Source organism: Callospermophilus lateralis, chromosome 2 (genome assembly GCF_048772815.1).
Source record: "Callospermophilus lateralis isolate mCalLat2 chromosome 2, mCalLat2.hap1, whole genome shotgun sequence".
NCBI classification, from domain to species: domain Eukaryota; kingdom Metazoa; phylum Chordata; class Mammalia; order Rodentia; family Sciuridae; genus Callospermophilus; species Callospermophilus lateralis.
Window position 1 is genome coordinate 171476715 of NC_135306.1, and position 27458 is coordinate 171504172.

General features: G+C 33.0%; 1 protein-coding gene across 2 annotated transcripts in view; it reads left to right on the plus strand.

The window, feature by feature from the left end:
• The first annotated feature begins 5221 nt into the window (after positions 1 to 5221).
• Gas2 (growth arrest specific 2) overlaps positions 5222 to 27458 on the plus strand; it is a 114151-nt gene continuing 91914 nt past the window's right edge. For both annotated transcript variants that reach the window (XM_076846990.2, XM_076846991.2), the window contains exons 1-2: positions 5222 to 5366; positions 16311 to 16432. In XM_076846990.2, coding sequence (XP_076703105.1) covers positions 5222 to 5366; positions 16311 to 16432 — 267 coding nt within the window. The remainder of the gene's footprint in view (positions 5367 to 16310; positions 16433 to 27458) is intronic.

Consider the following 27458-nt stretch of genomic DNA (forward strand, 5'->3'; position numbering starts at 1 on the left):
TAGGTTTAAATATTTTATCACATAAGTAGATAAACTAGCATTTAATGTCATTTTGCTATCATGTTTGGTGATAGTTTATTTGTCTGTGGACAAATGGCACCCCTGCTAGATGCAGAACTAAAATTTCAGATTACAAAATCTGAAATCACCTTTCTGCTTAAATTGTGGACTTTATTTTCTGATTAGACACTTATAAGATTTTGCTTTCATAACATTGGTTGAGACTGCATTGTGTAGAAAGATTATGATTGGTCAAAATGAATCACATAAGACTAAAATACAATTGTGAAAAAAAACAACATTTTTTTTTTTTAATTCTTTGATTCTAACTTGAAGGATGGTATTTTCTCCTTTTAGATTTTGGAAAGGTGTTTGGTTTGGGGCATTTTTGTTTGTTTTTAGTTTGAAAATATGGTGTAACTAGTCTATGAATTTTTTTTCTGCATTGTTCAACATCCACAACACCCAAAACTGAACAGATACCGGTGAGGTCAACAGTGCTGAAGAGAGTGGAGGTTGCCTTTAGTGAGGGACACTTGACTGTGGATTCATTTGGACTCCTTGCTTTCACTGGCCACAGTTGAGTGTGTGTGTGTGTGTGTATGTGTGTATGTGTGAGAGAGAGAGAGAGACAGGAAGAGACAGAAGTGAGAGTTGAGGTGTGTTGGTAGTGATATCCTCTTACAGCATTCCTCTATCTTAATAGCTTATGCTCTTCAACTGGTGTAAAAATATACATATGATAAATTAGCATATTATACCCCCCCCACACACACTATTCACTGTACTTCTCACCTTTCATATATCATCTTGGCAATGACATTCTTTTTGATATGAATGAAACTTTGGATTTTTCATTATTTATGGCTTTATAGTATTGATACTTTCTCCCTTTGTACTTCACCTTTACTGCTGTTTACTTAATGATTCAGAATTATCTAGAATGTTCTTAATTTGTTGTAGAATGTTTTTCCAAAATAAGTCAATGGACATGTGTGTTTTTCTGTTATTATTATTATTATTATTATTATTATTATTATTGGTACATTTTCTGATGGTGATGCTTTAAATTTTGTTAATGTAGAATATATTGACCACAAAATAAATAATCAGCATTAGTGCAAATATTTAATCCTAACAATATCTTTGAAGTGTTAGTTTGCACTATACATAGTGAAAAATCAAAGAGAAAAAGACATGGGACTAGAATAGAATATTTACCAAATGTAAGGTAGTGGGACCTTTATTTGACCCTAGGACTTCTGATTCCAATATTGTTTCCAGTAATTTGACTTCTTAATGGAATCTCGTAGAAGACAGTAGAGATAGAATGTTTATCTAATTTAATTCTCATTTTTTTCTTTCTTATTTATTTTATATATAATATTGCAATTCATTTTCTCTAACATGGCAGCACTGTAGAGATAGGCCCCAAACCATTTTGGTCACAATAAAGAACACCTCTAGGTGGTGTGAAAGAGTCCCCCTTTTTTTTTTTTTTTTTCAGAGTCACAAGTGGTGTCTTCAGCTGAGATTCTGGAGCAACAGGCTAGACAGAGTCTTTAAACATGTGATATTTTACTTATGGAGTCATTAACTTTTTCTTCTTCCCCTGGGCTTGTTCAAGTCTCATCATATTCATAATTGCTATTCCAGATCACATCTACAATGGAAAGAAAGAAAAATCTACATACACAGTCTTTGAAAAAGTCTGTATTAAATTTCTGCATGTTTTTCCCTTTAAATTTTGTTTTTCTTAATTCTAAGTGCTGAGGGGTGAGTTATCTACTTTTGATAGACCAAAAAAGTTTTCTGGAACCATAGTCTAGAGGACTCATAGAAGTATTTGAGTTCTTATTCTTTTCAAAGTGATTGACTTTAATACTTGCCAAAATTACTGATCAAGCTTCTAAAATCTTTAGATTATATAAATTTATTGGTAAATATCTGTCAATGTTTAGACATACAAAATTTGTTTATTTCTTTCTAATTTAACTTTGTTCTTTAATCCTAGTGGATCATTTAATCATTTCCCATCTTTACAAGCTACCTTTTGACATCTTTCATGGTTTTGAAAACTTTTCATTGAGTTCTAAAGAACTGAAATAATCCTTATTTACAGTTTGTTCTTTAGGATTCAAATTCAACTCATCTGGGTTGATTCAACAAATAATTTATAAAAATAGCCAAATTCTATAAATATCTTTTCATTTAGGTAGTACAAACTCATTGAATCTTTTTGCACAATTTAATCCTTTCAATTGGAATATATTTCACCATAGCATAAAATCTTCCAAACTCTTAATTTTGTTCCTGCAATCTGGATCCATTTCTATGTTTCCTGTGTTCTGTTCTGCAAAGTCTAAATCTAAGACCTCCACTTGACAACACTCAGCTAACCCATCTAGTCATTCTTAGTTTAGTGGCAATCTGAAAATTGAAAATGGATCAGAGAAACTGGGTTGACAACCCTAATTCTTTTCAGAGGCGACTTAAAAGTCCTCATTTATGAGAGTGACTTTGGGTTTATACATAGTTGTCTTATGTTTAATTAACTTTTATTGCATGTTAATTACCCATTAATCTTTCTTGCTCTCATGTTAGCCTCCTGGGGCAGTGTAACTCTATTCTTGGATTTCTCCCCACTGGAATTTTGATTGTATACAAAGTATCAGAATAAAAATTGCTGGATTATTCTGATTGTTTTTACTTGATGATCACCTGTACATATTAGAAGATAGCTTGAATTACATTTCTGGCAAAATGCAAACCAGATGACATGAGAAATAAATGTAGCACTGTCAAGGAAGATAAAAACTTCACTGTTTGCAAGTATTGAGGGGAAGGATTGTGTCCCTCTGACTCATTGAAATGGTTGCACCCCATTAGGCTTACTGTAAACTATCCCTTGATGAATTCTTTGCTGGACAATGAGCTTAAGAATCTGAGGTGTCTTCTTGCTTTTACAGAGCAAAATAGGGCTCTGATGCTTCAGTGGAAGTTGCAGAACACATAATAGGGTGTAGGTAAAGTTACTAAAGCACCACATCTCACTTTCAGGAAAGTAGTGGGAGAGATTGTGTCTTGAGAAGAAAGGCATTTTAGAGGTAACCCTTTTAAGATTTCAATTAGTTATTTAAACATATGAATCGTGTGCTTAAATGTATTATTACTTAAATGTTTGTTTCTGAGAGTAGCTGGCCTGTAGACATCCTAACCAGCTACAAAGAGGTGTTTTATTTCGCTGGGAATGGACCTATTTTTAAGAGAATAGAGATTGAAAGGTGTTTTAGGATTTTTGTGATTAATCAGAGGGTTTGGAGAAAACTTCAGGACTTTATATGAATAATGTCATCATTAACTGTGATAGACTGCAACAATGGTATATGTTCTGATTCATATACCATCAATTTAGTAACTTACAGTATGGTAGAGTAAAAACATTTCCTATTTATGCTACATTACTTTAGATACTTAGAGATTTAGAGAATGTTTTCAAAGAGAATTTATGATAATTGTTTTCAAATATTATTCAAAAGAGTAATGAAATTGTGATTGTGCCTTTAAGTTGTTATATTTATGACACATTTTTGGTATTTATTCACTTTCCTAATAGTCTCTTCTAATATTTAGGAGGTGGTGACATTTTGCATTGTTTGAAATACCAATGTCTTACATTTTCAAAAAATAGTCATGAAAATAAATTAACCAAAGCTAAGTGAATTACAGTTCAACATTAACTGAAAATGAATAATATGCAAAGTTCCTAAGAATAAAACAGATAGCACATAACTTGTATTGTTAACTTTACAATGCCACAGATAGCCTTAGGGATGTAGCTTAGTGGTAGAGAGAACTTGCCAACCATGCATGAGCTCTATCCCAGCCCTGAAAATTAGAAAATAAAACAAATATTAATATATAACTGAAAATCTTATGATAGCATACAAATCTTACCCATGCCTGTTGCAAATATTTTCATTTAATTATGTTGCCTTTGACTAATTTCATATTCATATTTTATTTGTAGACAGAATGAAATACTACAAGTTCATAAACATATGACTTCACTATTTTAGCAGTTTCAACAGTAATTTCTATAGACTTCTGTCCTGATAGTCATGAATAAAAGTGTTATATTCAGAGCAAATATATATATATATATATATATTTTTTTTTTTTCAAATATCTTTTCTATAACACACATGGGATATTGTACCAGGAATAAGGAAATCAGGTCAATGAAGTTATTTCTTGTTTTATAGAATAAAACATTTATCTATTCCCACTCTAAAAATTATTTCAAACAAAACCCATCAGGTAAAATAGACTAAGTGGGAAGATAGAAAGGAAGAAAGACATGATAGTAGAGGACAAAAAATTACCTGTGATAGGATTTGTTAGAATTAAGTTGTAATTCTAGATTATTAGTATGAGCTCTTGATTAGCGCATTTTATAAAAATGTGTCATTATGGAAAGAGTGTTGATGTGTGAAGACCCAGATCAGCCTTCCTGTGCTATGATCTGTCTGATCTTGGTTAAGTCAGAAACTCTCTGCTTGTTGCTTTCTGTGACCATCAAAGAGATCTTTTGAATGCACCCCCTTACCTGTCCCCCACTCAATTCTTTTATTGTGAGTTTTTAATTAATTGGCTATTTCAAACACCAGGTGCTATGCTTTATCTTTTAGGCAACAGTTTTAGGAGGACTATGTGTTTACCATAAATTGTGCAAATAATGTAACTGATAATATTTAGTCCTAAAACTTTATGAAAATTTATGTTTTCAAAAATTAACCCAAACAATGAGAATTAACAAATTGGACATTAAAATTTTAATTCAACCACTTTTTATTTCGTTCAAGTAAATGGAATTTCTTGCCTTAGCAGCTGATCCTTTCCAAATATATTATTTTACATGAGCTAAGGGGTTACTGTTTGATTTCTTATTTGACCTTTGACTGCTGTTATTTCCTACCAAATGGTTGGCCAAAAGTGAGAGGGCCTTTACAAATAAAGCAATGTTTCATGGAGTTTAATAATTAATCACCTGACCTATCACACACACACACACACACACACACACACACACAAAATCCCAAAAACAAAACCATGAAACTGGTTCAATACGTTGTCATTGTGGCAAGATTTTAACCACATAAGTCTGTATAAAAGCAATTGATTTTTTGTTTCCAAAACAGGTATTACAAGTGGATAAATAATGTGCACTGCTCTGAGCCCAAAGGTGCGCAGTGGGCCTGGCCTCTCTGATATGCATCAGTATAGCCAATGGCTGGCCAGCAGACATGAAGCTAATTTGCTACCGATGAAAGAAGATCTGGCCTTGTGGTTAACCAATCTATTAGGTAAGGTTATAAGATATCATTTTGTGACCATAGATAACATTTTGTTGTTGTTGCTTTTTCCTCTTACGGTCTCCTTCACCTAAGCATGTGATAGCAACTTGGAAAGAAAGGCTTTCATTATTTGGATTTTTCATCTGGGAAACCTGAAGCATGTGGAAAATTTCAATGAATTTCCCAATGTCTTTCATATGAACTGTGGTTCATGATTCCAACATCATGCATTGAAATGTGGAAATATGTGGTCAAATTGCTTAGTACATTTATATACTAGTCTGATTTATTTTTCACTTTTCTTTCATATAACTGACCAACTTGACCTATTCTTTTGACAGTGTTCACAGGCCATAGTCTGTGAAATCTAGCTTCTAAAACTAGATTTCTTTGTCCTACTTTTATAGCGCACCTTCTAAAACTGCTGAATACCCAATCTCAGGAACAAAAACATCTATCCTCTGTCCAAATGAGCTGACTACAGTTATTTAACCTTGAACTAAACTTTTTCTTCTCAATTCACCTTTGTTTTCATGTACTTGTCTGACAATATTGTTGAGAAAAAGCCTACCTCAAGCAAAGCTGCCTCTTTATTTCTCTGGATAAAATTTCTACAAGTGCAAAATAGATTTATACATTTAAAAAATCATAGTATACACTAATATTTTTCTGAAGAATAAAATTGATTTACATCTTGGGGAAAGGATCCTTACAGAGCTTATAAGATATAAGATCTGGATATTGAGTCAAAGTAGAATATATAAGGCACTTTATCATTTGCAGAAGGGATTTGTCAACATGGCTTTATTCTTTAAGGAATGCTTCGGGGTTAGTGTTGGTATCTTCACACTCCAGTTGGTGAAACGGAAAAGATTAATGAAAACCACCCTGTCCATCTGAAATTCTCACCTCATTTGGTGAGGTTTGAGCCCATTTTAGCAAGGTTTTTTCCTGCTTGCTATGGTTGTGAATTTTTGCATGGATTTTGTTTATTCTTATTTATTTCCCCCCTTAGAGTTAGATGTTCACTTATTCTTCACTGTGTGCACTCTATTTTGGCAACTTTTCATAGTTTTACCAGGGTTGTCAAATATGGGTACATAAACTGTAGTTTTCACAAAGGTTCCCAGGCAAAGGTCAATGAGTCCAAAGTTCAGCCACCATCCCCCAGAAAGACTTTCCCTTTACTCTTTTGTGACATCCTCTCTACCAGAAGGAGGGGGCTACCATCTGTTAGTAATTCATCCATGCAAAGGGGGAATTTTATTTCCATCAAATGTAGTTACTTTAGCTTAAACATGGATTTTTCTCTCTTTGTTTTATCACTTTAGGATTCACTAATGATTGTTACTTTAGCAATTCATTAACTTTCAGCAGTCTGTCTTCTGATATAAGCTATCATGTGCAGCAGTATAAACGAGAAGTTGAGTACAGACTCTGGAAATACACCGCTGGCATTTGAACCCCATCTCTGTTACTTTCTAAAAGTGTGATCTTGGGCAAGTTTCTTAACATCTCCGTGTCTGGTTTTTCTCATGTATACAACAGTTATTTTATGTATGCACACAAGAGTGTGTGTGTGTGTGTGTGTATACTATAATAACAGTTATTATCTATCTAGTGCCTTGTTTTTCTCATGTATGCAATAGTTATTGCATATATGTATAATAACAGTTATTATCTATCTAGTATTATCTATTTATAGGTTGTGAAAGTAAATAATTTAAATATATATAATACTTAAAATAATGTCAGGCATATAGTGAACACTAAACATGTTGTTACTGCATTTATATAGTTCAGTGAAAGTATTAATTTGATTTAATGCATGAATTCATTCATTAATTCATGAAATATGCCTGAGCTCAGCCGTGTTGGACTCTGGAATAAGAATGTGTCAATTCACCTCGGTTCCACTGTTTACTGTGTGTTTTATTACAAAATGCTTCAGTTCTACAGTCTGTAAAATTTGTACAACACTAATACAAACCTTAATGATTTGATGGTTGTTTGAATGAGATCATCAGACTATGGTCTATAACATAATAATCAAACAGTAAGTAATAACTATTATGATGACTGTGTTCCAGACACATTCTGAATGGTAGTAGAGGTGATTAAGAATAGACATAGTACCTATTCTTACAAAATTTGGAGTAGATTAGGAAATAAACACATTCTGTAGATAATTGAATATGTAATCCATTGACGGAACCTAAAATATTGAAGTTGCAATAGACTGTGAAATGGGGTTTGGGCAGGGCAAGATATCAAAAGGCTTGAGGTAAACTTCAAGGGGCTTGTATTTAAACGGAGAACTGGAGAATGGTTGACAGCTAGCAAGACAAAGCATGGAGTAAGAGTCTTTGTGGGCAGGAAAGGAATTGAGTTGGGAAGGAGTTTAATATTTGGGAAGAAATGAATGAAGTCTAGCATCAACATGAGAGAGAGAAAGAGAGAGAATGGGAGACACAGAGAGAGACTGTGTGTGTGTGTGTGTGTGTTTCATCAGACTTGTTAGGCCTACACCATATACTGCTTTGAGTAGCATATTAAGGAACTTATAATTTACAGTATGATCAATGAAAAGCCATTGAAATTTCCAGGCAGGGGAAATGGACACTCCAATGTCCCATGAATTATCATCAAGGCATTTTATTTAGTGAACGTGATCAGTTACAAAGTAGCTTGATCAGTGTGACAGCCTAAGACAGCCTCAAAGAAGAGAGTCAGTGTGTGTAATGGAAAGATCCTTGGATTAAAAGTCAGGAGACCTGGCTCCTAACTGGGAGTCAGGAGACCTGGCTTCTGGTTCTGGCTCTGCTGCTCTGTAGGAAACTTGCCCAGAGTCACTCAGCTATCTTTTCTGGGCTCTGTGTCCTCAACCATAAAATGAAGGGATTGGAGTAGATGATCTCTAATATCTTTACCAGCTCCCAAAAGTTAAGTTTTCAAGAAATCCATCTGTTGAGACCCATGAGGGCAATTGAGGTCATTGATATGCATAAACAAGGAAAGGATTTATATAAAGGAACGACCTTCTTTTAAAGAATAGGAATTTTTTTTAAAAAAAATTAGTAGTTGTAACACAAATGCAATTGATAGCTTATGGATTTTCTCAGGATCGGAATCCTGAACAAATCTCAAGATACAGTGAAGTGTAACCTTTGAATCCTCTTGAGTCCATATGAAGTAGAATGGTAATGAACCTCAAGTGAATACCCTCATGGCAAGTTGGAAAGTAGTCTAATAACTTGAAATTATTTCAAGTGTAAAACATTTGGAAGTAGGACACTATTAATACCAGTTTGGTGGATATCAGGAGAAGAGGAATAAATGTATGGCCCTGATAGGTATTTTCTTATGTACATCTAGTATTCACATACCATGGAAATAGAGCCACCACGATAAATTTTAAAATTATTTATTACTGGGTATTTTGTTCCTTCAGAAATATTTGCAGATTTTTACCATGCTGCTATCTTCCAATTCTTACTTTTTATGTAAACATGAAAGTTGGAGATGTCTCAGCAGTAGTTTCAAAGTTAATCCTATCTCCATAGAAAGTAAAATTCCTCATTGAAGTAGAAATTTGCTTACTAAATTAAAACTTTTAATTAGGTTTTACTGTTGTAATATGGGCCCTTACTTTATCATTGTGATATGGAAATATTTCCTGCTTCTTTCTGGGATAGTTGTCCAAAATGAAACAAATTCTTCAATTTTTCCAAAGGAGTTTCACATTCTAAATGCAGATATTTCTGATCCTACATTGACAGTACATTTAAAAAAATGTGCTTTTTAAAGAATGCTCAATTGATATTTAGAGTTTTTGAAGGACAAAGTATGATTTGATGGGCAAGAAAATTATTTCTGTGAGCTGGGGTTGTATCTCTGTAGTAGAGAGCTTGCCTAGCATGTGTGAGGCACTGGGTTCGATCCCTGGTACCACATAAAAATAAATAAAATAAAGGTATTGTGTCCATCTACAACGAAAAAAAAAAATTTAAAAAAAAAGAAAATGATTTTGTGGTTTATATATCAATATTCATATTAATGACCCAAATATAGGTATTTCACTGTAACTTTCACATATTATATGTTTACTTAATCAGTAATAATAATAAATTTAGAGTTTTAGACTTAGTGTTAAAGAAACAACAATAATCTGTCAGGGAAGCTAAAATTTAAATCTTACAATGTGAAATACTGGCTGTCTTATATGTCTACTAATGAAAGTCAATAAATACTCATAGGACTTGGGATCTGAGTTGGGGATACCATGACAAATGACAGGAGATCATGTGACATTTTCTGACTATTTACATATCCCTTGGTACATCTACTTATTTTATGGGAAATACTCTTTGTAGTCCTAGTATGTCTCCTAATAATTGCTGGGATGATGGTCCCATTTTATGGCAAACTTTCAGAAAAGACACAAAAAGATTATTTGGCCATTGTACTCTGCTTTGAATTAAATATCTGCATTAAATCTTTTTTCTATATTTACTTATTCATATTTATTTCCCCAAAGGGCTACTGTTTTGTTGTTCTTACTTACATGTAATTATTGCTCATTTGTTATTTAACTGTGTCCTCAGGACAAATTAGAAAATCAAATGATTCTACAAATAAATCTTTGGGAAAAAATTTAATTGTACCTTTGAGAAAACTGGATGCTATTAAATTAAAAGTTTCATCTTATAGTCACCAACCATCATTTGAATAGGTTAGGCATAAGTTAGTAACTTCATGGTTATTGATGGATTTTTGAAGATTGTTATTGGCTTGGCTTTGATATAAATATACTGACATAAACGTTTTCAAATTGTACATTTTGCTTTTATCTTTTATTTGAAAATGATGGTTTACTTTGCTTTTTATGAGTTTTATCCAGCAATACTGTATGAATCACATGGAAGTATACTTTTGAGAAAAGATTTTCATTAGGCATCAAAAATTGAACATTATTTTTAAAGACTGTAAATATTTAGAATGAAGGTATATGTGTATAGATATTCAGGAACTTTGAACAAATTATAAGATATATTACAAACAAAGTTATGCTGAATTAAATTTATTTACATTTAGAAAATCCATTATGCAATTGAGGTCATGGTAATTTTATCTTCTTTGACTTTTCTACATGCACATAAAAGATTTCAGTTGATTTCACTTTAATCTTTCCTTTTTTTTTTTTTTTTTTGTACTGAGGATTAAACCCATAGGTGTTCAATCACTGAGCCATATCTCCAGCCTTTTTTTATATTTTATTTAGAGACAGGGTCTCTCTGAGTTGCTAAGTGCCTCACTAAGTTGATGAGGCTGGCTTTGAACTCACCATCCTCCTGCCTTAGCCTCCCAAGCCGCTGGCATTCCAGGCATGCGCCACCACACTAGGCAACTGTTTTCACTTTAATATAACCTGTATGTAATGATTCTATTTTCAGTTATTTCTAAAAAGTAAAATATCTTTGTCATTAAGTACCAGTTTATTGGAGTTGCTGCTTTCTAACAAGTTTGGAATGATTTCTTTTTTTCGTGACAACACCCTTTCTCCTACATGTTGTAGGTATGTTCAGTAAAGATTCCTTAGGAAGGGTGGTATCTTATGACTAGATTAAGACAATTTAAATCATGTTCACAAGTTGATACTTTTCAGAGAGGTTAGTGCCTATTTCTTTATTGACTTTTGTAGAAGAACCAGCTTTTTAAAAGTATATGTGCATTTTAGATAAATGCAGGATACACATTTGTGGATCAGCTTGCATAGGCATTGGCCTAGGATTTCTGGGTAAAATGAGTTATTTCCTATCTCACAATCTTCAAAAATCAGTCTTGAAATTATGGAATAATTTGGGCTGAGACAGAAAATAATATGTGTGTGAGTTCTTTAACTAGAGAAATAAATTATAATTGAGGGATACAATGGAGACGGAAGTAGAGTTTGATAGTATAACAAACAGATCATTCTTAGAGGCTACAACATAGCAGCTTTCTTCTGCAGCAAATCAAGTCAAATATCAGAGCATACCTGAATTCTCCAGACTGTCAAGTAGGCTGCTTTTCATTTTCAGCACCATCATCTTTAATCCCAAACTGTTCTTTTCCTGAAAAATCTTCTGGGGTGTTTTTATAGAGAAAAAGACAATCACATTAATGAGAATGCATTGTTATAGGAAATAGCCATTTGTGTATTCAGCAAATATTTAAGTAGTGAAGCATAGTGGCTAAGAGCATAGACTATGACCTTGAACTGCCTGGGTCAAAGAGCCAGATTATTCTCTGAGCTGGGTGATTTTAGGCAAATTACTTAATCTTTGCAGCTATGTTTCATTATCTGTAAAATAATTACATCCACTCCAAGTTTTATAAGAAGATTAAAAACAGGAACATGAGTACAAGTAAATTGCTTACAACAGTGCCTGATACATAATACCCAAGGGATTATTAACTGTGGTCATATCTGTAAATATTAAGTACTGCTATAAGAGGAAAACATTTCTTCTTAGGATCAGAGAAAAGTAAATTAATTTTAACTTGGTGGCTTCAGTCTAAAATACTCTATAGATTGATAGACATTATGAAAATTATGGCAAACGTGTCTGGAAGGAATACACTGATGTTTATGGACATGCATGTTGATTGCAGTTGCCTAATAAAAATTTCTTGCAGGTGTTTATTTCCTATAATTGAGCCTTAATGTTTTAAGTGACTAATCATAATATTTAATCAACTTCCCTAATTTTTGTCTATTGTCCAGCTGTCAATCATGACTGGATTGATACTGTAAAGATCACGGTTTACAATTATGAGTGCAAGAGGAGAAGATAGTACTTCTAGACTAGCATATTTCAGATTAAACTTCAAACCAATGGTCTTTACAACCCAGTTGCAATTTATTAGTACAAAATGATTTAATTTTATTTATTAATTGCTCTTTATTTTCCTACACTTGTCAACTACAAGGAAAGGGTGTAACTAGAAAAGCAATATTTCTCTGGTTTTAGAATCACATTAAGATACTAATAATCTGAAATGTGAAGTTAGCTAACAGTTTAGATTAAAGAAGATCTGATTCTGCTTAGCAGAGATTTTAAAATTTTGTATGAATTTTTCTTGATTAATTACAGTTGGTTCTTCATAGCCTGTTCTTATGGATTTGTTATGGTTAAACTCAACTAGTTTTATATTTTTTTATTGGTTGTTCAAGACATTACAAAGCTCTTGACATATCATATTTCATACATTAGATTCATAATGCCATATTAGTAACTGTTGTATTCTGCTACCTTTCCTAACCTCTACTATTTCCCCTCCCCTCCCCTGAAGGTGAAAGGTTGGGATGCAAGTAGTTTTATATTTTGTTGTTTTCTTTTAAGTACTATTGGTAACAGTAATGCAATAAAGAGTAAAGTAATATATTATCCCACATAAAGATTAGAACTGATTTCTTATAATTATGTAGTACATTTAAGTGCATATTTAATGTTTTTAATAGTTGGATGGAAAATACATTACAAATGAAGTTTTTTTTTGTGTGTGTTAACTTTGCAGTCTCACATTTTTCCTTCATTTGAGGCAGTACATTTCAGCTATAAAGTATGTAACTGTCTCTGTTTTAGCCAAAAAAAAAAAAAAAAAAAAAATCCCACCTTTCCAAGCTATAAAATATACAGAATTGAAAGTTGACACCTAATATATTTTTCATTGGATACAGATGTTCAATGTAAAATTCTTTCTTCTAGTATTCATAAAAGTTGGATAACCAGAAATCTTTAGGTATAACATATGAAAAGTAAAAAGAAATCTTACCTTTTGGTAAATTGCTGATAGCTTTTTAATGAAAGCTGTTTTTTTCTCATAATTTACAAGTTTGTTTAAGAATATTGTATCACTAAAAATATGAACGGAATCTTTAAATCGCCATGGATCTTCATGTATTAAGAATACCTAAATTTGTCTTCCAAATGTAGAAAATCTTAGAAGTATCTTATAAAAGAATCATTCAACAGTTTGTGTACATTTTACCTAATTTCTCTTGAAATCTAAATGCTTTTGAATACATATAAACATTTTAAGAAACTGTTTCTAATAGTAATTTTTCGTGTCAGTTTGCAATACCATCCTTGTTGGCAAATACAGCCAGATATGGGGAATGCACAGTACAATCTATTATGCTGAATTTTTGTATATTAAGACTACTGTGTTCATTTTTGAAGTGAGCTGAGCTTTGAACAGTTTTGAAGTAGAAGAAGCTCTTCCAAGGCTAACCTTTGAGAACTGGGAGCTACTGATGATTTGCCACCTGCAGAAGTCATTACCCAAGCTATGGGCGAAAATGTGCACTATCCAGTAAGGAGGAAAACACACAAAAAAGTAGTTGTTCTCTCTTTACCCATCCTTCCCCCATGCCTTCCCCAGAAACAAACACACACACACACACACACACACACACACCAAAAAAAAAAAAAAAAAAAACTGGACACAAATCATTTTAAACAGGTGTTTCTTGAAATACAAATACAGATATTGTCAGTTTAAGTCAATAGTTAATCTGTGGTTCTAGTTGTATTCTATTTAAGTGTACGTAGAATTGAGATCCCTGCATCTTTCCTAAGATGAAAAAAATATACATAACCCTATGAGCACTTCAATATAAAACTTTGAAATATTTTCTATTTTTTGCTTTCAACCTAACTACTTGCACAAAAATAATACCCGTTTGTCCCAGTGTGTTATGTTATCTTTTCATTTATTAATTAAAACACTCAGTGGAACCCACTGACTAGATGCCTGCTGTATGAATAACATCATACCTAACTCTGTAGAAGAGTGAAAAAGGCAGACACCAAGAGGTTTACATTTTATTGTGGGAGATAAGAATTTTATATGAATCATGTTGCTCACAATCAAACTGTTTGCTATGTATTCAAATAAAGGGTATTCATGAGCATGAATTATACAGAAAACAGATCATTGTGCTCTGGGAGAAACTTTTTCTGGAACTGTGATTAAAAGAAAGGTAGAAATTGGCCAGGCAGATAGAAGGTAGGATACTGAAAGTAGGGACATGCCAGAAACAGAAGCATGACAGTAAAAACAGACAGTTTTGATGGGAACATGAAAGGTAAAGTGTGTATCGTGGAACAGAGTACCGAGATGTTAGACCAGCAGTGTGCTTGGAAGCACACCTTTGCATGTCAGATTCCATATTCTTGGTAAAGGATGAGACTAGGGAATAAATGTGGAATAAATGTGTCAGAGTGAAGAATGAACCAGTGAGGGTGATGTTTAGTAATATTAATTTATCAGTGAATGTGGTATACATTGGAAAGAGAAGTTGAGCACAAAAGGAATAACCATTGATCTTGTTACTGGAGGTTTAGGTATCAGATCTTAAAAGTATTTATTAAGATTATGACATGAGAAATAGAAGGCAGCTTGAATCTTTTTTTGAATTGAATTTTTGAATTGAGTGTTAAAGGAAAATTAAGGTGGCAAAAATAAATTATTCCAAATCTTAGAGAAATAAGGAGTAAAGAAAAGGAGAGAGCTTTAGGGAAGTCATTTGAGAAAGCAAGTAGTGGTTTATATATCTGGCTAGGGGATGGGGGATTCAGCTGTGAGAACTAAAGGGTATAAGGTTTCTATGGGGAATGATAAAAATGTTCTATAATTATGGTGATAACTGTACAACTCTGTGAATATGCAAAAAGTTGGTGAACTATACACTTTAAATTGGTGAATGGTAAGGTATATGAAGTGTATCTCAATAAAGGTTACAAAATGAAAGAAAAGAAGAAGAAAGGGAATATGCTTCAAGGACCATATAAGAAAAAAAGAAAAATGGCTTTTAACTGAGATTCAGTTAAATGTTGTGGTGAATGAATTGTGAACTTCACTTGTAAGAGCAGTTCTTGAAGGTGTGGAGACAGTTGTGAAGAGAGAAAGGACAAAGCAGAGATCAGATCCTAATTAATTCTTCACTTTGAGAGCTGTAGTAGGAAGGGGTAATAGTTTAAAAGGAAATAATTTTTTTTACAGTGTTTATCATTTGCATTTATTTTACCTGTAATTTCTTAAGCAAGATGGACAAACATATGCATTGGCCAGGCTACTAAAATGCTATTAAAGTGGCCAATGGTGGATGATATTTTTATATTGCATGGATTTATTTTAATAAAAAAAAGAAACATGTGATCTTCTTGTAAGAAGATATATTCCTAGCACAAAATACCAGTTTTCCTTTGTGGGCCACAGTAATTGGATGGGCTTCTGAGAATGAGAAGTCAGAGAGGCCAAATTGTATAATCCCTGGTAAAGCTGGTTCTTCGAGTTTCATTCACTAGTTGGTTTTCATTTCCCCTGATTCTGAAATGGTGAGGCTTTTTTACCCAGGATATCACTTATCCCTTTAATTTGAAATACATTTTTATGAAGTTAGAACTTAATTATAAAAACATAAAATATTTAGATTCCTGTGACCAAATGAAAATCTGAAAAGGGAGGACTTGTGGAATGAAATTAATCAAATTATGCTATGTACATGTATTAATACAATGAATTTCACCTTTACGTATGTCTATAAAGCTATGAATGGAAGGAAAATTAGTACAATGGAGGAAGAGGAACAGGGGGGAAAAGGAGGGAAGGAAAGAGAAAGTACTTGGGACTGAAGTGGAAAAAATTATATTCCATCCCTGTATGCGTATGCAAAAGGAACCCCCTGTTATGTACACTATAATGCAATAGTAGAAATTCTTAAGAAACCATTTATTATGTTCAATTCCTATCTTAAGAAACCTTTCTTTATGTTAAATCCTATTCTCAGTTGGAATAGAAATATTAGTGAGAAATATTAGTATAAAATATGTTCTTTAGCACAAATCTGACATTTCTGTTAGGGAATGATCATGCTTTTTTAATGTTCCTTTTTGGTTATTTCAGGGAAGGAGATCACAGCAGAAACTTTTATGGAGAAGTTGGATAATGGTGCTTTGCTCTGTCAACTTGCAGCAACTATGCAGGAGAAATTCAAAGAGAGCATGGATGTTAACAAGCCCACAAAGGTACAGGTCCCAGTACAGGAGTCACAGCCAAGAGGCAGATTACAGTTACAGTGTAGTGTAATTTTATTGTAAATGGATGCATCAAGGACTGTGTTAAACAACAAAGTTTATATAGAAGGTATTTTTAATGCACTAACATCTTAGTTGCAGTTCAATTACATAAATGGTATTAGCCTTTTGGTAAATCTAATTAGATGTTTATGAAAAATGATGGTATTAAAAGAGTATGCTGCATAATCTGGCCGAATCTGACACATTGAGTTAAAACAGCAGAGAAATAATTTGTGTCATCAGGCAATGAATAATAACTAGCCAAGAAAGATTTACTAAATAGGTTGTTGTCTTCAAAAATATTATGGCAGCCTATTGGAATAAAATATCTGGGAGTGTAATTTTTTGTTTCTTTTAAATGAGAAGTAGAATTGAAGTAATTAACTTTGGACTTATTATTTTCTTTATGATGGTCCAGATGATACTTTTTCTTAATTTTTAATAGAGAAGGAAAAGAGGGAAAAAAGTTTGAAATAAGGTTGAAGGAAGCTTAAAATAAATTGAAACAACAACAACAAAAACAACAAATATGTTAAATTGTTCCTGCAACTCTGGCAAAATAGAGTGAGTGAGTGAGTGTGTGTGTGTGTGTGTGTGTGATCACTGTACTTAGTTTTGATATAGTTTATAACTCCTCATAAACTATTATATAATATAAAACTTCTGCTTCACCCCACTTTCTTTATCTTAAAATAAGCTTTGTAAATTTATTAAATACCTCAGTGACTTCCAAACTTTGTTGTGCATTAGAATCACATGAATGTTTTTTAAAATAATGAGACCTGGATTCCATGCCTGAACATTTTGATTTACTTCCCATAAGTTACAATCTGAAGAGGTTTTTCAAAAGCTTCCCAGGAGATTCTAATGTTCAGCAAAATTTGGTAACTACTACATTCTCTGTATCTATCCTCTTCTGTTGGGTAGATACAGATTTGTGAAAGATCATCTGTCCAGTAAGTGGAGGAGAAAAGATTTGACACAGAAGCTGTATTTCCAAGCCTAGTGCTTTCTTCTTTTGGTCAACTTTGGGTAGAACAGATCTGCAGAAACTTTATGAAAATATTTCCTATCAAGCTTGTTGTTAGTACACCAGTTATTCTTCTGCTGTGATTTCCTTTGTAAAGTAACTGATGTCTACTTCAGCTTGCTGATGAGGATATCTTATGCCTAATAGCAGGACAGTAGGTGTGGAAAGTTTACTGTGATGCAGTAAAGGGTAGAAAGCATTACCTTCTTACTGTAGAGACTTAGAAAACTTTGTGTTGCCTCAAGATCAGGATTATTTGAATTTTTCATGGAACAAAGAACAAACTCTATTAAAACTAATGTACAGTTCTATGATTTTTTTTTCTTCTTAAAGCAGAAAAAAATGATGTCTAAATACAGTTATGACCACAAGGCTGTCAGATGTTAAGAGCATTTTCCTATACATCAAAAGCTTTGACCTTGAGTCCATTTTGCTTGAGTTCTAATTTTATTATTTATTAATTGGTTATTTCTGAATCTTAGCTTTTTGTAAAATAAGATTGATAATTATGTATATGGCACAAAAAAATGGACCTTGATGGATATTGTATCCTTTCCCTACCTGAAAAAGTGTTGAGAACCTGATGAGAATTTTAGGTGGACTAGAAGAAAACAAGTACTTTGCAAAAGTTCATATGTAGTATGATAGCTGCTGTATGCAAACATGTAGAGACATGCCCAAAATCTCCATGGTAATACAAAATGTGGAGAATATTTCTGGGCCAAGATTTTGATAACTGTTTTCCTTTGAAACATTTATTTCATGTTATATAATTTTATGATAAAATATAAAAAGAAACAGAAAAATTTTAGTTAATTCTAAGTAGAATTGCAGCAAAATTTTATTAAACTTGAAATATTTTCTCAGACTTAAGCATTTTGTTTAATTGAATTTAAAGCTAAGATTTATTCTGATTATGGTAAATTTATTCTAGTATAAAAACAAAACTGCTCAAACAAGAGCAGGTTTAAAAGTAACCATTATGTCTCCACCTTCAATGTTCAAAAATTCAAATTTGATATGAGTTCAGAACTGACCCAGTTGTTCTTGATTGAATTGCCTTCTGTGCTCTTGGCAGCATTTATATCTTTCATGAGTACCTTCCAGTAATGTGCAAATTAAATCAAAATAAACTGTACCTTACCATGTGAAAAATGCCAACAACATAGGTATTATAAAAGATTATGTAACATTTTGTTATAAATCAAAGCCTATATTTACAACAATGCATTGACTATTTTCCATAGAATAAAAGTGTGTGGTGTGTGTGTGTGTGTGTGTGTGTGTGTGTGTGAGAGAGAGAGAGAGAGAGAGAGAGAGAGAGAGAGAGAGAGAGAAGAGACTATTACTCTCCATGTTGGCATATTGAAGTTTAGGAACAATGATGGTAAAGACAGTTGAACTCATTAATACCTTCTTGCTTAGTTACAATAAACTTCATATAGAAAGATGTTGAAACACAATTATTTTAAAAAGCCAACTATAAACTTGTTCCTACCTAAAGTCATATCACAGGAAGTCCTAGCAGCTTAAATCTCATCTCCTCATTTTTATAGCTGTGTTTTTAGTTTTTCTGATTGATAGTTAAGTAGGGGATTATACAGCTGTGGAATAAATGTTTTTGGACAAACAAGTTTCTCCTGGTATGTCTGAAGTATGTTTGTGCTAAGAATGACTTAAATTCTCTTAATATTTGAAAGTAAATTTTAATGTACGTCAGACAATGTATATTTAACATTTTAGTTAGAAAACCATGACTATTTTACATTCTTCTCTGGTTTCATAAAATATTCCAAATGTAAATAAATTTTTCCATGATTCTTTCTGTTCAGGCATCAATGGATCAATAATAAAATAGCCTCTTTAGGTGTGTTATCTGTAAGTAATTTAACCTTGATCATTTTCCCCCCTAAGCATGAGAGCTATTCAGAGACTAGCATTGTCAGTAATTAGATGGAAGCATCTGAGACCAGTGTACAGCAGTTTAATGCAAAATTTGATTTGCTTAGTTTAATATTCATAGAATGATAAATTCACCATAATTATTAGTCCTAATATTCTTAGAGATGAAGATCTTTAATGGCAAAAATTTTAATGAATCTAATCTTCCTAATATCCTATAAGACAATAAAACCAATACAAATATCAAGTCCAATCTCAAGTTGAGATTTTATGCCTTTTGACTATTAGTTAATTGACTCAAACTTGGCATCTCCAACCAAGAAAGGGTAATTATTACATTTATGCATGAACTCATAGTCCAAATAGAGTTCAACCTATGAAACCCTTCTTGTTTGATTATTATTTTTTTTTAACCTCTTTCCTTTTCACCACTGATAGCTTTGCTGATTTGTGTACAAAACTCTCTCAACCACTGTGATGTCAACACAGGGCAATATATTAAAAGAGTTTGATCTCACTTCCCCACTTTTATCTCATTTTCCCCACTTTACGTTTATCTCATTTATTTTGAGAATGTTTGTCTCTGACATCAGAATTTCTCTGGATGCAAAGCTTCCTTTGACTTCAAAAGGCTCTGAGCGCTTGGATCAGGTTTGAAGCACATGAAGAAGAAGAAGAAGAAGAAAAGATCTGTTACCTAGTAGAATGCTACATTATGCTCTGAGGAAGGGACTGAACACTTGCCATCCAAATGTAGAATTCAGGCCTTGTTCAGGGGAAAGAACATCCTAGTCAGATAGAATTCCCATCATGCACTTGCCCATCAGGAATACTTCTTTCTCTAGGCTGTAAGATAACAAGACCTCAGGATGTTGTACTATCTGGGAATTAAATAAAACATAAAGATTACAGTTTTTCCTTTCCAAAAAAAAAAAAAAATCAATAGCACTGTTTGTGTAGAGAACATTTTAACATGATGAAATTCAGAGAAATCCAGAGATTTGTGTTTTCTGTTCATACCTCTAACAGAATAGGAGAATATGGAAAATGATACAAGGCATTATGCAAAGAAAAAATGTCTCAGCTGTGATTAATCTGGAGTCATTCATATCTAACTTTTCAGCCACGATGATTTTATGCTACTTAAGAAGTAATGTAAGATGTTCAAAATGTAAAATAATGCTAGGATTAAACCAACAAAGTGAATAATGATGAGATACAGAGAATATAGGTGGAATTACATGAAAAAAAAAAGATTTTTCAATGAATATGTGGCTGTTTAAGATTAAGGAAGGAAGAAAAATGAAAGAATTGAAAAGTTTTAGTGGTAAATGCAGTCCCTTGGGATTTGTAAATTATAAATATCCAGAAGCCTTAAATATAGCAAATAAAATAAATTCCTTTGTCACCATTTCTCTAATGCCTGACCAACTGGCTAAAGTTTTCACCCTAAAAGCAGATAATTGAATGTTCAGCTTGATGTTTTTTTCACTAACAGTAGTTTTTCTTTGAACTGTCTTAGATATGCCTAAATGGGGCTTCAGTGCCATCACAGGACATGTTGACGGTTGTACAGAATAATAATTTGTGAAGGAATTTGCCTTTTTCACACAGGGTCAACTGGTCATAAAAGACTTGATATGAGCTAATGTGCAGATTGAGAGAGGAAGTAATAATTAAAAAATAGTCATGATAGGGAGTGAGTGATGTTCTTATGAAACGTTCCTGGATCTTCAGGCCTAATTGAGCTGATTCCATATATGGCAATTCTATCCAACGATAAAGTAATGGAGAGAATAATTTAAAAATATGACCAACAGGTTGAGTTCTTGACAAGTAGTTCATGTTTTATGGTCATGGTATCCCCTGATAGAAATTCAATCTCTATCAGACAAAAATTAGCAAACTAGACACATTTGCATTGTTTCCTTCATGAAGTAAGAAATATTCCTGCTTGGCCCCTACTACTGAAACTAGGAGCTTCATTTAGCAGTCAGAGCTGCTTCCTAAGTTTTTATAGGATTTATCCTCCGCCTTCTGGATGTGTGTATTTTATGAAGCTATCTACTCAGCCCATAATTCCTGCCTTCTTATTTGAACCAGTGAAATATAACACAGTAGAGGTGTTTGATGCAATTGGGATATGTTCAGTGTCCCTGTTGAGTCACAGACCTTGAGTTGTTGTACAGGATAGTAAAAGAGTTCTGTTGTTCCTGTCAAGCATGTGCAAACTCATTCTGTAGCTTTCTGTTAATTTAAGAATAATAGATCAAATCAAGTAACAACATATAGAGTGATAACAGTTCAATGAAAAGATCATATGTATAAAACTAATTCTGTTTAAAGCTTTTACTTCCTTATAATTTCCCTGCTGTGTTTCAAGTCCCATTGATCTTTTATATTGTTTTGGGTTGAATAGAAATATGGCAGAAATTACTTTTCTTGATAAATCCAGGTTATGAATATTAGTGCAAATCTCCAATTTTTTTTTCAAAGACGTGAAATAGTATTTGTTTCCTTTACCCCATAAGAACTTACTCTACTTGTCAGGAAATAACAATTTTGATAGTTGCTGAGAAATATCTATGCCGATTACACATTTAAAAAAAACTACAAAAATAACCTCTGATATATTCAAATATGTTCTAATCTTAGTGTAAAATGTACTTTGATTTAAAAAAGAAATCTATCATCTAATCCTCACAAAACATTTCTTGTTTCCTGGCAATAAAGATTACAAGGAAGTTTTATAGTAAAGGCAAAGTCATTACTGTAGCCCCTTTCTTCGTTGGAACTGGTGTCTGTATGTTTGTTCTACCTCAGAAATTTTGATATCAGAAGATGATCTCATTTTTTGTTATTATTGTTCTTTGTTTATTAATAAAACACAACTTGGGAGAGTTTGCTTTCTATTTATACCTGCAGATCTTATGGTTAATAAAACATAGTTACATTTCTTATGGTGCTGGTCATTTTAACAGATCTGATTGGACTGTCTTATATTCTGGAAGCCATATCTATCTTGCCTAAGGAAAGCATTATCATGTATTCTGCCAATCTAAGAACGTCCATTCACATTAAAAATAAGGGTATTTATTTCAAGTGCTGCTCATGTCTCTTTCTTGTGGAAAAAAAAAAAGTCCCACAGACCCATATAGAAAAAAATGGAAAAAGTAGAGTCTCTTGGGCCTCCTTAAGTGATGTAATCAAAAGTAGGCTTAGGTGAGGTATGCACTATGAGTTGAATACAACACTTTTTTCTTCTCCAAGTTTTGAATTCCTTTCTCTATATTACACTGAGTGATTTCTGACCTTTTAGTGTGGACTAGCATTGGATTTACTTTTGCATTAACCAATCTAGCAAACTTTTATAGAATCATCCCTGGCCACCCATGCTAGCACAGAAAATTCAAGACATCTTGTCATTACAGTCAAAACTCATTAATTCTGCCAAATTTAACATTACAGTCTGTTCTTTTCAGACTAACATTCCCTGAAACTATTACATAGGTGAAGAAAAACCTTGCCATCATACACTTAGAGGTTCTCAAGATTTTAAGTGTGCATTGAGGCTATGTAACTAGTTTGCCAGGAATTCCAGAGTCTTGCTGAGATGGAACAGGAACTACATCTATGCTGGGACAAGGCTGAAGTATTTTGACACCTGGTGGAGGTTGTCAGCTCTGGCTTAAAATATAGGTTCTTCATTCTGGGATAGGTAAGATATTTAAGGACATAGCTGTGGTTCCAGGAATGTCCTGTGTAGCTGATGTTTTTTTCATATTCTGGCTCAGGAAAATACCAGCAGTGGGCAGTCCACAAGTAAGTTCTCTGTTTCTGGAGAGGAAGCTCCACCTCCCAACCTGGGCTTTCCCTTCAAGTCTGCCCTTCCCCATCACAAGATTCTCATTGTATAACAGGACTCTCATCAGAGCACAGAAGTTGGGCAAAGGACAGGAGCCAATACCAAAAGCAAGTCGTTTTTGCATCTGAACTCCTTATATCACAGCTATTCTGTGGAAATTCCTTTCACATCCACTTGCATTTGTGAAAGAAACTTGATTAATTTCTCTAAATTTGACATCAGAATTCTTGTAAATTTCAAATTTTATGTTATAAATATTGAGCTAAAAGAAAAAAATTTTTTTTGGGGGGGGGGAGTACTGGGGATTGAATTCAGAGGCACTTGGCCACTGAGCCACATCCCCAGCCCTACCCTATTTTGTATTTTATTTAGAGACAAAATCTCACTGAGTTGCTTAGTGCCTCACTTTTGTTGAGGCTTGCATTGAACTTGCAATCCTCCTGCCTCAGTCTCCAGAGCCTCTGGGGATTACAGGCATGCACCACGGTGCTCAGTTGAAAGGGAATTTTTAATCTATTAATATTTACTCTGATTGTTCATGCTAAAGGAACAATTTTATTATACTTTCATTTTCCCTATGTAAATGTTTCTGAATCTAGTTTTTGATTGAGACATTCAAAAGGTACAAAGTTGAAATACACAGAGGAAAATGAAGTAGGATTCCATGAAGCAGTTTGTAAAATTATTATATAGTTTTTTTGTGATGGTTCTAGTGTTTATCATCTTTTGAAAGTTATTAGCTTATTGTGCTATTTGTTGTGCTAGAAGAATACTTAAGTTCATATCTAATTTTATTTTCATAATTCTATATTCTTGTGCAAAAGAAAATGTTGTGTTAGTTTAAGACCATATTGAAAGATTTTTTCAACCTCTGCCTAATACTATGGGCTTCTAGTTTTTTTTTTTTTTTTTCCATAACTTCACTCTAGAATCAGTCTCAACAGCAAGTCCAAATACCCCATTTTTTTTTTTTTTTTTTTCCTGAGGCTTGATGCCCAAACATTACTTGTTTGGTCCTAAAGAAAGAAAAACAAATTCTTGCTAACACAAGCAAAACTAATTTATTGGAAGAATATAGGATGTCTTTTGGGAAAGAATGAAATTTGGAGGAAAGTGAACCTGACCTTGGATAATCTAAGAATCAGGCCATTCTCAAATGTTATGTAGCATAGATGCGTGAACAGTCATTTCAGAGTGCCTCTATAATAATTAATCATTTCAAATGCTTAGAGAAAGCAGCTGTATGGAAGTGGCTGGTGGTGTGGACTCAACACATAGACTGTCTGACTTTTAATCATAACTCCACAGTCACTGCTTATTAACTTGAGACAATTAAAATCTCTGTGCCTTAGTTTACTTATTTGTGAAATGTAGATATGAATAGCGTCTTCCTCAGTAAGTTATTATGAGAAGTAAATAGGTTAATATAAATAAGTACCTGAGTAGTACCTAGTACACATATATGCTCATTAGCATTTAGTTATTAACTTTAGGATATCATTCTTTCTCAAAATTAAACTTTAAGCATGAAAAAAGAATCTGGTAGTCTAACAGCCAATACTCTGAAAATAGCTTGGTTGAAAATTCTCAGATTGAATAAAAAGAGAAAGGAGTTTTTTTTTTCCAGAAGAAAATTAATATATTTCTATCTAAATAGAGGGAAGGGGATTCTGGAAGCATAGAGATGTCTTTTTTTTCATCATACTCCATAGGTAGAGGCCCCATTCCTGATGGTTTTCCCATCTGTATATTATTCCCCACCCTGTACATATTTTTATACTTATTTGTTTTCTTATCTTTACCCCTTTGTTAGACTCTAAGTTCCTTGAGAACAACAACAACCATGTTGTTGTGTTTTATAAACTATAGATCAAACATAATGTATGGCATATGGGTACTCTGTAGATATGTATTTGGATGAATAAAAAGATTAATGGGCAAATGAATGTCCCAATATAGATATTTACTTTCAGATCAAGAGTGCTATCCACGCAACCCTCAATTTTTAATCCTGAAGACCATGATGGTCACCAAGTTTGAAATCCCTCCCTCTGCTGGTTTTTCTCAGCTGAGAAATCTTTAATGTGCAAAACCAAGAGGGACAAGGTTATTTTAAGTAATGGAAATGACAAAGTATTGGGGAATTTTAGGGTAATGTGAGGACAAACAAGGGTCTAAGGACATTGTGAGTGCTCACAGAAAAACTATCAGAAGTAACAAACTGTGGAGGTCTAAAATACTTGGTAAGCAATCAATTCCCAGAAGTTGACCATATAATTAATTGTCGGTGTTATCATGTAGTCACATAATACGCAATTATTTGAGCTCAGAGCATAATGTAAAGGTACAAATGAGAATAAAAACGAGCACATAAATATCCACTTGGTTCATTCAGTTTGAAGATTTAAGGCTTGTTTATACAATTTGTCATGGGTCATACAAACTAACGTTTAGACGAGGGATAACTAGTGATTTTATAAATTTGTAAACCATTGAGAATTAGGAAAAAGAAGATTTCAGGGTTTTCATATAATAAGTTCTCAAGAGATGTTTTGACCTGAAATGAGGTGTTGTTACAGTAATTAAGGATTGTATCTTTCAGTTACTGAAAGAGACAGAAAGATAGCATCTTTTTTTTTTCTTTGCATTTTCCCCCAACAACTACCACTTTTGTCCAATTAAAATAGTTGGTGATTGAAATGGGGAAAACCTTTGTTTTTTTTCCTCAGAGCCCTTAATTAGCCAGCCACCAAAGAACTACTTAACAATCAAGGCAAGAATACTATTTCTATAAGACTGTGGGAAGGACTCAAAAAATTTCAATGCTTAGGAACAAATACTACTATTGGCTTTCTGAGAATGCCTTATTTTATTGACAAACAGGCCGCTCGAAGTGAGATATAAATGATTTGCAGTAGAGCAAGTTCATAATTTTATCAACCTTTCAAAATGGGGAATATTACTAAATGTAAATATTTTGTTAAAATTTAATGAGTTACATGTTAAAAACAAGAGATAATAGTCCTGAGGATGTGTGCATGTGTTTTAGTGGTGGGGAAGATAGATGTGACTGAAAAATAGGCAGCACTTACTCCTAAAGCATTTATTCCCTGCTATGGAGAAATATAATACATGTATTAATATAGTGTTTGTCATGTCAAGTTTAGAAAGTTATTGGGGAAAACTCTAGTTAAAATCACTATTTTATTGTGTTTCAGAATTTAGAAGTTAAAACATACAGTACGGTATGCCAAAATTTTGTACACATTCTTACTACTTTATTTTGTGTGAATTTCATCTGCTTTCTAAGTCAAAAAGGATTGAAATAAAAATACCTGTCTGAAATAAAAATACCTGTTTTATAATCTGTATATAGTATCTGTATACATGTGGTAACTTCTAACCTGCATATATATGAGATTTTGTAAATATTCTAAGTCAGTTTCAATAAATTAATTTGATCATTCTGACTACCCATACATTAGTAAATTACTTTCTCTTTATGATCACATAATCAAAATAAAAATCATTCCCATTCATTTGTCCTGAGTGAATCATAAAAGGAATTGTCACTGTCCTTCTTATTGTATGTTTCTTATAGGCAACAGATAAAGCCAGTGCCTAAGAAGGTAGGTTGAGATTCTTTAAGAAAATGACTTAAGAAGCAGTTTGAAGTTTCTTGGTTATCTCTAGATGTAATTAGAAAGCAAACCAAACTATGTTATGATTGACCACATTATAACTTATTTGAATATGAGTCTAGGTCCTGGCCTAATGGAAAATGACCTGCCAGGCATGGAATCAACCTATGTTGAAAGCGCTCATGTTTGAGATGGCTTTCCTTGTACGTACCAGGAAGAAAATAACAAATTAAGAACATTTCAAAATTTCCCTTACATTGTCTCTTATTTGTTGTAGACCTATAGTTGCCAGCATTTCTCTATGAGTAAGAACAAGCTGTTAATTCACCTAATCCTGATGTTCTGTTCTTGTTGGGTTGTGCTTCTGATGAGGCCTCTGTGCTAGGAGATGTGAGGGGAAGTATTGCTAGCTCTATTTTGTATTCTGATAGGATCACTGACCCAAGAGAGACAGGGGGAGAGAAGGAGAAAGAGCAGTTGGCAAATTCTAACCTAGAAATTTTCATAGATTTCCGTGGCTACAAGTGCATGTGAATC